At 38.5% G+C, this 13,603-nt stretch overlaps 1 protein-coding gene across 1 annotated transcript; it reads right to left on the bottom strand.

The window, feature by feature from the left end:
• Positions 1-382: 382 nt before the first annotated feature.
• On the bottom strand, positions 383-13,353 carry PDIK1L (PDLIM1 interacting kinase 1 like). The gene is made up of 3 exons (XM_053704759.1): positions 13,258-13,353; positions 5,804-6,100; positions 383-2,651 (listed from the first exon to the last, which is right to left on the bottom strand). The coding sequence occupies exons 2-3, from the start codon at positions 6,086-6,088 to the stop codon at positions 1,917-1,919; spliced, it is 1,020 nt and encodes a 339-aa protein (XP_053560734.1). The 5' UTR covers positions 6,089-6,100; positions 13,258-13,353; the 3' UTR covers positions 383-1,916.
• Positions 13,354-13,603: the final 250 nt, after the last annotated feature.

Below are 13,603 nucleotides of genomic sequence, written 5' to 3'. Positions count from 1 at the left end.
AACTGATAAGTCATTTAGTACCAGAAAAATAGGGTTCCTCACCCAACACAAAACATTGTACTAGGGTAATCCAATATTTATAAGTGTGAGGCTACGATGGATTTGGTTTTATGCACAGGATGAAAGCCTTTTAGAAAAGCTATACACTTTAAACACTACAAAAATATACACAGACTAAAAACAAAAACACACAGGACAGAAATCAGCTTCCTGCAGTCTCTCTTGCAAATGGGGAAGAATGAGGAACGAGCCAGAGGGACACATTTCTGAACCAAGATGGGGGGGAAATAATTAAAAAAAAAAAAATTATGCACTTTTACAGTCGGGTTACATAAATATGTGGAAGCACATACAAAATAATGCACACACAGATGCAAACCAATTAACTTTTTTTTCTCCACATTTTAATGTCAGAAAGTTCACAATAAATTACAAGTTTTTGAAATTTTTTCCGCTTTAGTTTTTTTCCATAAAATATGCTATTTTTGATCATGAAAAAAAAAATAAAAAAAATATGTATGTGCAGGATAAGTGAGACAAGGCGTTTTTGTGGAGCACATGAGCGGTCAATTGGTATGTTTACCAATAAAATTATAATTTTATTGACAGTTTAACTGGATTGCACAGGTGATCAGCAAGCTTCTTCAAATTGTACATTTTAAATTCATGAGAGTTAGTCATTTTCAAATAAAACAGGGTATGATTAGGTTGATCAATCCTGAGTGGTATTATGCCTCTGAATGTAGTCAAACCCTGGACATGTCACATTAAACCATTATATCAACAACACAGATTGTTAAAGTTTCTTAGACCAGAAGATCCTACATACAAACCCTGCCACATTTTGACAGTCGTGGATACAGGACCACATGTATAACCAACATTCATACTGTTGCAGTCTAGAAGCCCTCTTCTTCCCCATCCAGGCTACAAGCACTAACTCATAACATTATTAATACAGGGAAGGCCAAACAAATCCCATGAAAGGATTATATTCAGTTCAGAGGGCTCACACAACCCCTTTTTACACTACATGAGATCACACAAACTCCTAACACACCATAGGACTAAAAATATTCACATATAAAAACTTTCATATCGCAATAAGTCAGACAAAGCTCATCAGTCCCAGGTTCCTTTGACGATTATGGGCCAAGACTAACAGCAATCACACATAAATCTCAATCAGAGTCTTGAGTAACAAAACTGTCCAAACACTGCCACATGCTAAAATGTCAAAGTCCCTTCTGATTAATGACCCAGCTTGGTCCAATGTAGGCCTTATGTACCAATAAATACTTATGTACAATCAAAGTGAGCCAAGCATACAAATTGTGTACTTTCAAACAGCAGCAGCTTATTTAAAAAAAATCCTGTGAGTTATCCAGTACTGCCACTGGAATGTGCAATCTTAAACCATTTTTTCCTTTACAGAATATAGAATGAAGGTGGAAAATTGTGGAGGCAGAACTCTTGAAGGGGAGTTATTGTCGAACACCAGCCCTTGTAAGGGTGATAAAAGATCGCAATCAACTCCTGTGCAAAAATAAATTGAGGGGGAGTCTACACAATGGGAACCAGAAATATACATTTTAAACTCAAAGCCCTTTAGTCCTATAACTGAAGCAGCAAAAAAAAAAAAATCAACCTTGGGTTGAATTAATTGGGCTAACATTTTACAGTGGATGGACAGAGGCTGAAGGCGCAAAAACAAATTAAGCAATTTATACCCATAAACAATTGTCTCTCAGCAAGATTTTTTTTGATTGTAAAAGGGATTCTGAGCTGGCTGAGTAAACCCACCCATTAAAAACATTCCACAATGAATCCCATATGGTGCTGGGGCCATCAACACCCACCCATCTCACAGTACCCACCCGAATTCCCAATTACACCCTTTGTTGGAGGAGTCGGTGTCACGTCTCCCATGTGAAGTTTCTGAAAGCAATCTGAATAAGGCGGAGCTCAAGTTGGAAAGCATCAGGACGCTCCTGTGGGTTTGCAGAAAGCATTTGGTGCAGCAACTTCTTCATGTGTCGATTCATTGATTTCTTTCTTACAGGAAGGGGGAGCTCCAGTTTGGGGTTTTCAAGCAGTGCCTCCCCCAATGGCACCACCTGGACCCCACGCTGCACAAAGCCGCCCAGCAGCCTCTTTTTTGTATGAGTGTCTGTGATGGTGATCCTCTCAAGCATAGCCCACAGAATGATGCCTAGTGCAAAGATGTCTGCTTTGGCAGTATAGTGTCCCTCCCATACTTCTGGTGCCATGTAAAAGTCTGTGCCACAGGCAGTAGACAGGAAGCTCTTATTGACACTAGCTGGTTCCTCTGGGTTCAAGCCAGAGCTGGAACACACTTTGCTCAGGCCAAAGTCAGCAATTTTTAGTGTAGGCTCTGTTGCACCATCTCGGGCCTTACACACAAGGATGTTATCAGGTTTCAAGTCACGATGGATGATCTGGTTCTTATGCAGAAAGGCCAGGGCACTGCTTAGTTGTAGCATGAAGCTGGTATTGATGCGTCGGCTTGGTCTCCGGGTCAAAAGGTACTCATTCATATCTCCGCCATCACAGAAATCCATCACAAACCAGAGGCAATATGTGCTGCGTGGGTCAAAAGCAATTTCTCCCTTGAGAGACGTCTCCACCAGCTTCAGGGGAACACAAAAAAATAAAGATAATAATAATAATAATCAACAATTTAACAAAAACAGAGAATGGTAGAGAGAGAATGTTTTAGAGTCTGATTAACACTTCAAACAAAGTCAGCACAAATAGCAGTGTATTTAAAAAGGGACAGTAAAGTCAAAATTAAACTTTCAAGATTCAGATAGGGCATGCAATTTCCAATTTACGTTTATAAAATTTGCTTTAATCTTTTGGTATTCTTGTTGAAGGCTAAATCTAGGTAGGCACATACGCAGATTTCTAAGCCCCTGATTCTAAACCTCTGCAGGCTGCCTCATCTCAGTGTATTTTATTAGTTTTTGCAGCTAGACAGTGCTAGCTCATGTGTGCAATATAGAGAACATTGTGCTCACTTCGGTGGACTTATGCATGAACCAGCACTAATAGGCTGAAATGCAAGTTTGTTAAAAGCAATGAAATAAGGGGGCAGTCTGAAGAGGTTTAGATAGAAGGTAATTACAGGGATAAAAAGTATATTAATATAACAGTGTTGGTTATGCAAAACTGGGGAATGGGTAATAAAAAGGGATCATCTATCTTTTTAAACAATAATGATTTTTAAGTAGACTGTCCCTTTAACCCCTTAACGACCAAGGACGTACGCCACACGTCCTCAAAAAAAAATACACTTAATGACCGAGGACGTGTGGCGTACGTCCTTGGTCTGGAAAGCAGCTGGAAGCGATCCTGCTCGCTACCAGTTGCTTTCCGGTTATTGCAGTGATACCTCGATATTGAGGCATCCTGCAATAACCTTTTTTTAGCAATCCGGTGCAGAGAGAGCCACTCTGTGGCCCTCTCTGCACCGGACATCACCGGCTAAATCCGTTGGTGGGTGGGAGCCGGGTCGGGAGGCGGCCATCGATGGCCCTGATGATGTGTAGGGGGGCGGGATCGTGGGCGGGGGTGATCAGAGGCGCGCACAGGCACGGGAGGGCGGGCGCGTGCACTGGGAGGGAGCGGGTGGGAACCGCTACACTACAGAAAAATTATGTATGAAAAGTTGTAAAAAATTGTTTTATTTATGTAAAAATACATTAGTCAGGGGGTGGGGGATAGGTCTGTGGGGGGGGGAGCTACACTACAGAAAAAAAGGCAAAAAAAAAAAAATTTTTTTTTTGCAAACTGGGTACTGGCAGACAGCTGCCAGTACCCAAGATGGCCCCCAATAAGGCAGAGGGGGAGGTTAGAGAGCTGTTTTGGGGGGGATCCTTCAAAGTAGCATATGTAAATATGCTAAAAAAAAACAACTTATTTTAGTACTGGCAGACTTTCTGCCAGTACTTAAGATGGCGGGGACAGTTGTGGGGTGGGGGAGGGAGCTGTTTGGGAGGGATCAGGGGGTTTGATGTGTCAGGTGGGAGGCTGATCTCTACACTAAAGCTAAAATTAACCCTGCAAGCTCCCTACAAACTACCTAATTAACCCCTTCACTGCTAGCCATAATACACGTGTGATGCGCAGCAGCACTTAGCGGCCTTTTAATTACCAAAAAGCAACGCCAAAGTCATATATGTCTGCTATTTCTGAACAAAGGGGATCCCAGAGAAGCATTTACAACCATTTGTGCCATAATTGCACAAACTGTTTGTAAATAATTTCAGTGAGAAACCTAAAATTGTGAAAAATTTAGCGTTTTTTTTTTTTAATTTGATTGCATTTGGCGGTGAAATGGTGGCATGAAATATACCAAAATGGGCCTAGATCAATACTTGTGGTTGTCTACTACACTACACTAAAGCTAAAATTAACCCTAGAAGCTCCCTACATGCTCCCTAATTAACCCCTTCACTGCTGGGCATAATACACGTGTGGTGCGCAGTCGCATTTAGCAGCCTTCTAATTAGTAAAAAGCAAAACCAAAGCCATATATGTCTGCTATTTATGAACAAAGGGGATCCCAGAGAAGCATTTACAACCATGTATGCTATAATTGCATAAGTTTTTTGTAAATAATTTCAGTGAGAAACCTAAAGTTTGTGAAAAAAATTGTGAAAAAGTGAACAATTTTTTTTTATTTGATCGCATTTGGCGGTGAAATGGTGGCATGAAATATACCAAAAATAGGCCTAGATCAATACTTTGGGATGTCTTCTAAAAAAAAATATATACATGTCAATGGATATTCGGGGATTCCTGAAAGATATCAGTGTCCCAATGTAACTATCGCTAATTTTGAAAAAAAGTGGTTTGGAAATAGCAAAGTGCTACTTGTATTTATGGTCCTATAACTTGCAAAAAAAGCAAAGAAAATGTAAACATTGGGTATTTCTAAACTCAGGACAAAATTTAGAAACTATTTAGCATATGTTTTTTTTGGTGGTTGTAGATGTATAACAGATTTTGGGGGTCAAAGTTAGAAAAAGTGTGGGTTTTTTTTCCCATTTTTTCCTCATATTTTATAATTTTTTTTATAGTAAATTATAAGATATGATGAAAATAATGGTATATTTTGAAAGTCCATTTAATGGCGAGAAAAAAGGTATATAATATGTGTGGGTACATTAAATGAGTAAGGGGAAAATTACAGCTAAACACAAACACCGCAGAAATGTAAAAATAACCTTGGTCCCAAACGGACAGAAAATGGAAAAGTGCTGTGGTCATTAAGGGGTTAAGTTAATTTACACCCAATAAAATAAATAGTCTAGCATTTATTCCAGTTGCAAACTTTTATACCATGTAGTAAAGAAAAAAAACAACAAAAAAACTATTAAAGTCAAAATAAATGTTTGTTATGATAAATGTATCACTAGGACAGAAATCATTTAATGTGTTACACATGTTGATAAATCTTACCAAAGACTATTTAGAATCCCTTTATCAATTACAACAATATTATTTTTTTTGAGATCTATCATACTTTATTTTTGCCATAATAAATGGGCTGAGCATTATGGAAATAGGAAATTGTTAGAAAGTTCAAGCAAAGAATGCATTTTAGGATTTTGATAAAAAGGACACTTGTTTAATATTTAGCTGTCGGAAGTTTAAATTTTAATCATGAAAGAGGTCATAGGATGACACAAGTGTTGCATAAGGCATTCTTGACATCTGGCTTCCAGCCCTCCCATTCACTCTACACATTGGCAGATAAACTATAGGATTTTCTCACCGGCAGATAGAGAGAAGAACTGGAACCATGCAACATCTGTTGCACCATGCCATCCCTTTGCAGCACACACTCCTCTAGGTGGATGACGTTCGGATGCTGGCTCTGGATACTGCTTAGAGCCCAGAACTCACGCAGTGCTAGCTCCACATTCTCTGGTGCCTGGCAGCGGATCTTCTTTACCGCCACACGTTGGCAAGTTTTACGTGCCAGAGCTTCATACACTACCCCGTAGCTGCCGCGGCCCACCTCCCGGATCAGGTCATACTTGGGCTGGCTGCTGACCATCTTTCAGGTTCACTGCAGAGAAGATAGATTACGATCAAGGTAAGACAAATATACATTATACTGTTAAAAATGACTAAACACAAGACATTTTATGTTGCTATTTAAAAAGTTTAATTACCATTATCCCAATAACACTTTCATTCCTAGTCTATATGTGTGGGTACATTAAATGTTCTTTTTATCGCTACACAAATAATCTAAATATTAACACAAAACAATAAGAGTAAACTTCTTAAACTTGCTCTTAGTAAGGTCCGTAGAATTAAATCTTGTTACCAAATAGGGTAAGTATACTATGCTGTGTTAATATTCATTTAATCTCAGATACTGACTTCAGCTATCTACATTCTAAATACAATTCCACTCTATTAATCAAAGAATTTGTTTCTCTTACCCAATACTATGTGAACTTTTCAGTCTTAGGCCACAATCTATTGTCGCATCTTCTCTACAGCAAGGGTTGACAAAATGTAATTAAAATTTAAGAGCCAGTAAGAATATTTAGGAGCCGGACAATGGTATTTGTATATAGATATATGGGCAATAACTCAAAATGTTAGGAGGCGGAGCCAGGGGTAAAATTCTAGGAAACAGCGGCTCCCTGGCTCATGTGTTTGTCGAACCCTGATCTAAAAGATTATATAGATTTATTTAGGAGCCAGCAAAAATATTAAGGAATCTGTCAAGGTTATTTGTATATAGATATTTGCAGGAAAAAAAAAAAATGGAATTAGACGTGGCTCATGGGCATCTGGTGTCTAGAGGGGGCAGATGCCCTTCCTACAATTTATAAGCACCCACATAAGCCAATATTTTTAAAAAGATGCACAAGACAATTGTTCAACATGCAACTCTCTCCTGCTGCAAATCTTGCCATTTTAAAGAAACAGTCTACACCAAAATTGCTATGGATTAAAAAGATAGATAACGCCTTTACTACCCATTCCCCAGCTTTGCACAACAAACATTGCTAAATGAATATATTTCATAACATTTAAACCTGTCTGCCTGTTTCAAAGCCAATACAGACAGCCTCTCATCACATGCTTTTTTATTAGCTTTTCGCAACAAGAGACTGCTAGTTCATGTGAGCCATATAGATAACAATATGCTCTTGCCCGAGGTGTTGTGGCTGACACTGCACTAATTGGAAAAAATGCAAGTCAATAGATAATAAATAGCCATGTGATCAGGGGGCTGTCAGAAGATGCTTAGATACAAGGTAATCACAGAGGTAAAAAGTATATTAATCTAACCATGTTGGTTATGCAAAATTGGGGAATGTGTAATAAAAGGGATTATCTATCTTTTTAAACAATATAAATTAGTAGTCAGTAGACTGTCCCTTTAAGCTTGAGCAAGTTAAAGGGATAGTCTAATCAAAAGTAAAATGATTCAGACAGAACATGCCATTTTAGGCAACTAACTTATTTTTTCTTCGTTCTCTTGGTATCTTTATTTGAAAAAGCAAAAATGTAAGCTTAGAAGCCGACTCATTTTTGGTTCAGAACCTGGGTAGTACTTGCTGATTGGCGACTAAATGTGCGGCATACACACATTACATGATGGTTGGTGGACCTGTATTTAAACACTACACCTTCTCAGAGTTAGCAGTGGTTTGTATGACACAAATGACATCTTCTGAATCAATAAACACCACCACCAGTTCTCTGAGCAGGCACAGTGTTTCAATATTGGCGAATGGGCATCACAGGATATGTATGTATGCTGCAGAAAAACTTAACTTTTACTAGAAGCATTTTTGCTAATAGAAATATAGTGCAAAACTACTTGTATTTCAAATTAAAATCTATTTATGCACATTTCAGTTTTGACCTTTCTATCCCTTTACTAGTCTAGACAAGGTGCACGGTGTTAACATATGTTAGATGTAAATAACAATTACAATGCATTAACCTTTTCCCGCTGTATTCCGTCACAACAGCGCTGGGCTTTGAAGCCGTTATGAAGGAATACAACGTCATAGCCAACGGCTGTCCTAAGGCCTACTGCGCTTGCAGGATTTGATAGCGGTCTGGAGGGCGTCCTAGCGTCATAGGGACGCCCCCCAGACCCGATCCCATAATTGAAATCTCACAATCGTTTAAAACCCGGTCACGAAAGGGTGAAAGGGACACTGAACCCAAATTTTTTCTTTTGTGATTCATAGTAGATAACGTTGAAAAAAGACTTAAGTCCATCGAGTTCAACCTATACAAATCTAAAATACTTACAAAAAGCTCCAGTTAAGCTTAAATAACCCCATTAAAATGTGACAAATTTAATACTAGCAATCATATCCATGAATTTTGTTTATATACAGAAATTTATCCAGACTATTTTTAAATGTATCTATGGTATTGGCATTCACTACCTCCTTTGGTAATGAGTTCCACAATTTTATTGCTCTTACAGTGAAAAAATGTTTCCATTGCAGGAGATTAAATCTCCTTTCCTCCAACCTTAAAGGGACACTGTACCCAATAAATTTCTTTCGTGATTCAGGTTGAGCATGAAATTTTAAGCAACTTTCTAATTTACTCCTATTATCAAATTTTCTTCATTCTCTTGGTATCTTTATTTGAAATGCAAGAATGTAAGTTTAGATGCCGGCCCATTTTTGGTGAACAACCTGGGTTGTCCTTGCTGATTGGTGGATAAATTCATCCACCAATAAAAAAGTGCTGTCCAGAGTACTGAAACAAAAAAAAGCTTAGATGCCTTCTTTTTCAAATAATGATAGCAAGAGAACGAAGAAAAATTGATAATAGGAGTAAATTAGAAAGTTGCTTAAAATTGCATGCTCTTTCTGAATTACAAAAGAAAAAATTTGGGTACAGTGTCCCTTTAACCCCTTAATGACCGGACCATTTTTCAATTTTCTTACCCTTAATGACAATGGCTATTTTTACATTTCTGCAGTGTTTGTGTTTAGCTGTAATTTTCCTCTTACTCATTTACTGTACCCATACATATTATATACCGTTTTTCTCGCCATTAAATGGACTTTCTAAGGATACCATTATTTTCATCATATCTTATAATTTCCTATAAAAAAAAATATAAAATATGAGGAAAAAATTGAAAAAAACACACTTTTTCTAACTTTGACCCCCAAAATCTGTTACACATCTACAATCACCAAAAAACACCTATGCTAAATAGTTTCTAAATTTTGTCCTGAGTTTAGAAATACCCAATGTTCACATGTTCTTTACTTTTTTTGCAAGTTATAGGGCCATAAATACAAGTAGCACTTTGCTATTTCCAAACAACTTTTTTTCAAAATTAGCGCTAGTTACATTGGAACCCTGATATCTGTCAGGAATACCTGAATATCCCTTGACATGTATATATTTTTTTTTAGAAGACAACCCAAAGTATTGATCTAGGCCCATTTTGGTATATTTCATGCCACCATTTCACCGCCAAATGTCATCAAATAAAAAAAAAGTTCACTTTTTCACAAATTTTGTCACAAACTTTAGGTTTCCCACTGAAATTATTTACAAACAGCTTCTGCAATTAAGGCACAAATGGTTGTAAATGCTTCTTTGGGATCCCCTTTGTTCAGAAATAGCAGACTTATATGGCTTTGTGGTTGCTTTTTGGTAAGTAGAAGGCCGCTAAATGCTGCTGCGCACCACACGTAAATTATGCCCAGCAGTTAAGGGGTTAAATTAGGTAGCTTGTAGGGAGCTTGCAGGGTTAATTTTAGCTTTAGGGTAGAGATCAGCCTCCCACCTGACACATCCCACCCCCTGATCCCTCCCAAACAGTTCTCTTCCCTCCCCCACCCCACAATTGTCCCCGCCATCTTAAGTACTGGCAGAAAGTCTGCCAGTACTAAATAAAAGGAGTTTTTATTTTTTTTAATAAAAAAAAATAAAATGTTTTAGCTGTGATGGACTCCTGCCTTAGCCCCAACCTCCATGATCCCCCCCCCCAGCAATCTAACCCTCTCCCCTACCTAATTGCCGCCATCTTGGGTACTGGCAGCTGTCTGCCAGTACCCAATTTGCCCCCCAAAAAAGTGTTTTTAATTATTTTTTATTACTAATTTATTTTTTTCTGTAGTGTAGCAGCCCCCCACAATACCCCAACCCCCTCCCCCTCCCAGATCCTCATATATATATATTTCCCCCCCTCTTCCCACTCATTGGTGTCAGTGTGGGTAGGTGATCGCGGGCATGCGCGCCCCCGCACGCTCCCGGCACCCGGCGTGCACATTGCACTAACAGGAGCCGGATGCCGGGTAGCGATGGGCCGCCCACCCGCCTCCCAGTTGCGCTCCCACCCACCAACGAACCGGCCGCATCGCTACCGGTGCAGAGAGGGCCACAGAGTGGCTCTCTCTGCATCGGATGCTTTCTAAGGGTATTGCAGGATGCCTCAATATCGAGGCATCACTGCAATACCCTGAGAGCTGCTGGAAGCGTTTGCGATCGCTTCCAGCACTCTCTTAGACAAGTGACGTACCAGGTACGTCCATTGTCACTAACTGCAAGTTTTTGCAGGACGTACCTGGTACGTCACTTGTCATTAAGGGGTTAAATTATGACCTCTTGTCAGAAACAATTTTCTTGGAATAAACAGAGCTTCTGCCCTCTCTGTATATGGGCCTTGAATATATTTATATAAAGTAATCATGTAACCTCTCAAGCGCCTTTTTTCTAAAGAAAACAGACCCAGTTTGGCTAGCCTCTCCTCATAGGTTAATTTCTCCAATCCCCTTTATTAGCTTTGTGGCCCTTTCAGATAGAGCTTGCAATTTTAAGCAACTTTCTAATTTACTCCTATTATCAAATTTTCTTCATTCTCTAGGTATCTTTATTTGAAATGTAAGAAAGTTTAGATGCCAGCCCATTTTTGGTGAACAACCTGGATTGATATTGATATTAGTAAATTAGCAAGTTGCTTGAAAATTGCATGCTCTATCTGAATCACTAAAGAAAAAATTTGGGTTCAGTGTCCCTTTAAAGTGAAGGTAAAGTTTGCCCGATCGCATGATCAAATTATACTACTCACCCTAAATTAATAGTACTTTCATTCATCAGTTTTTTTTATTTGAAGTATAAACTGAGTTTTAGAGCTTTAAACTTACTTTTTTTTAGCCGTAAATTCAACCCCTCAATTTTATTTTTTTTATTTGCAGGTCACTTATTTTTATCTGCCTATTGAAACCCTGGCCATTAGGCAGCCGTCAAACTTCATCATCCACCTAAGGGATGTTCTGCGCAGGCGTTTAGAATTTTTTTTGGGATAGCAGATTACCGCATGCGCAGTGCTTCATAGTCAATGCTGTGCGCAGTTCATTTGGATCCTCCTGAACGTGATTTTGAGACACGAATAGAGCGGGTGGAACCGCTCTATACGCCACTCTCTCACTAAGATCAGGAAATGGATATGGGGAGGAGTTATAAACAGAATGGTAGGTAAATATAAAACAAAATTACCGGTATTTTAAAATTATATAATGAATTGTAAAAATAAAGTTAGCGATTTTATTATTTAAACTAGGAATAATTTGTTACTGTTTACAGATAGGTAACACTTTACCTTCACTTTAAATAATTGCCCTGGGTAGTGCATTTTGTAAAAAACAAACAAAAATAAAGTAAAAGTAGGCAAATTGCATTAAATGTATATTTTAGACCCATTTGTGCTATATTATATTTACTACCCCAGCTGCCTTTCTGTCCCAAGCATTTTGTTTTTAAAATCTGACACAGCAGGTAGTACTACCAATCATGTGTCCCATTGACAGAAAGCATAGCGCACTATCAGCACCTCTGCTTCTAGTATATGAAAAGTGCAACTATTTTTTTTGGTGACACATGAGGTGAAGAAAAATCAATCTAACATAAAAGCATTAAAAAAAAAACAGAAAAAAAAAAAAAAAAAAAAACTTATTACAAAGGCAATAAGTTTCTTCCACTTTAGTGGGATCTGTAGTTTGGTCAAATCCAGTTTCAAGGATCTCAAACAATGAGCAAAGTCATAATCACTTGCCTGTTATTAGTTCTCTAGTGAAATCTATGGTTAACACAGTAGATAAAAGCCACAAGGAATAACTACTTGGTACATCATTTAAACGTTTTAACTCATTTCTATCCTGAAGGCTTATAAAAGTATTGTGCCTTTCTTGTCCAAGTTGAAGAAACACTCATATGATATAAAGGAATTTAAAGGGATATTCCGGTCAAAATTTAAATGCACATAGATGAATTACATCTTTGAATAGAAACAGGTTTGTAATATACAAAATTGCTTCAAGTAAAAGTTATAACTGGTTTAATGTTAACATTTTTCTCTGCACGCGCATGTGAGGCATAACTAGATATCCTACAGTATGTGCACCAATATTTTAAATACTACAGCAGCTCATGGAGCCAGTGGGGCTTGTATCATGTCAGAAAATAACAAATTGAGTCATTACCAGAGCACTTTAGGCTCTTTGAGCAAGTGCTGTGCTTAAAATGCTGGTGCATGGTGCATACTTAAATACACTTTTTAAACAGCTATAGTTTTTACTAGAAGCATTCTTGCTAATATGTGTATATTTCAGAAATGCTTCTATTCAAAACTCAAATGCATCCATGTGGATTCCAATTTTGGCTGGGATGTCCCTTTTTATTGGTTAATTAGCTTTTTACAACCCTGCACCTGTCTGCATCTCTTGCCATATTAATGCTACTACAAACCATCACACGTCACTTAAGCATCTCCCCTAGGTTATAAAATATCTAATAGTAGATAAATCGCCATGTATATAAACATCCTTTGGGGGGAAAAGACAGTGCCTGTGGGTATAAGATCTCATAGCTTGATGGAAACAGCTATACAACTGAAAGAAGATTCCTTCTCTCATCAGCATTTAACCCTGCTTCACACGCCCCCCTCATAGGATGTGTCCTCACACAGGGCCCACAGCTCCATCGATACCACCATATTCTGTCACAGGCCACATGGCTGCATTGTCCCCCATTGTATAGGGATGTAGGATAGAAGCAGAACACACACGAAAATGTACACGATTAAGCGCGTACAAAGAGCATCTCTCCGCATATAACCATATATAATCCCTTTTCCACAAAGTGTGCATACTACGTATCATATATATTAGTTATCAGCTGCTCGTGTATTCATATATTTTTATATAATCTCACCTCAGGTCCTCTCTCCTGTGGTAGTCGCCATTTTGTCACGCGCGCCACCACTGTCTTGGGTGCACGCGCCTCAGTATTTTCGTCACAAACTTACTCCCATTGTCACTTTAGATCGCGCTTCCGTATGCTAAACCAATAGGATCGTAGGAAAATCGCAAGCGCGCGACCTAAGTGGGCGTGTTCATTACATACCACTGGGGCGGGAAAACGAAAAAAAAAACGAGCGAAAAAAGAAAGGAGGGGGTGTGTGCGTCAGAATGCTTTACAGTTTGCACTTTGCTGCTTTGTATACGATAATAAGTTTTGACGTTTTACTCTAAATTTGCAATTATTACAGTAAAATAAG

This window comes from Bombina bombina, chromosome 3 (genome assembly GCF_027579735.1).
Source record: "Bombina bombina isolate aBomBom1 chromosome 3, aBomBom1.pri, whole genome shotgun sequence".
In the NCBI taxonomy this organism is placed as follows: domain Eukaryota; kingdom Metazoa; phylum Chordata; class Amphibia; order Anura; family Bombinatoridae; genus Bombina; species Bombina bombina.
This window is presented reverse-complemented; position numbering and strand designations above follow the sequence as displayed.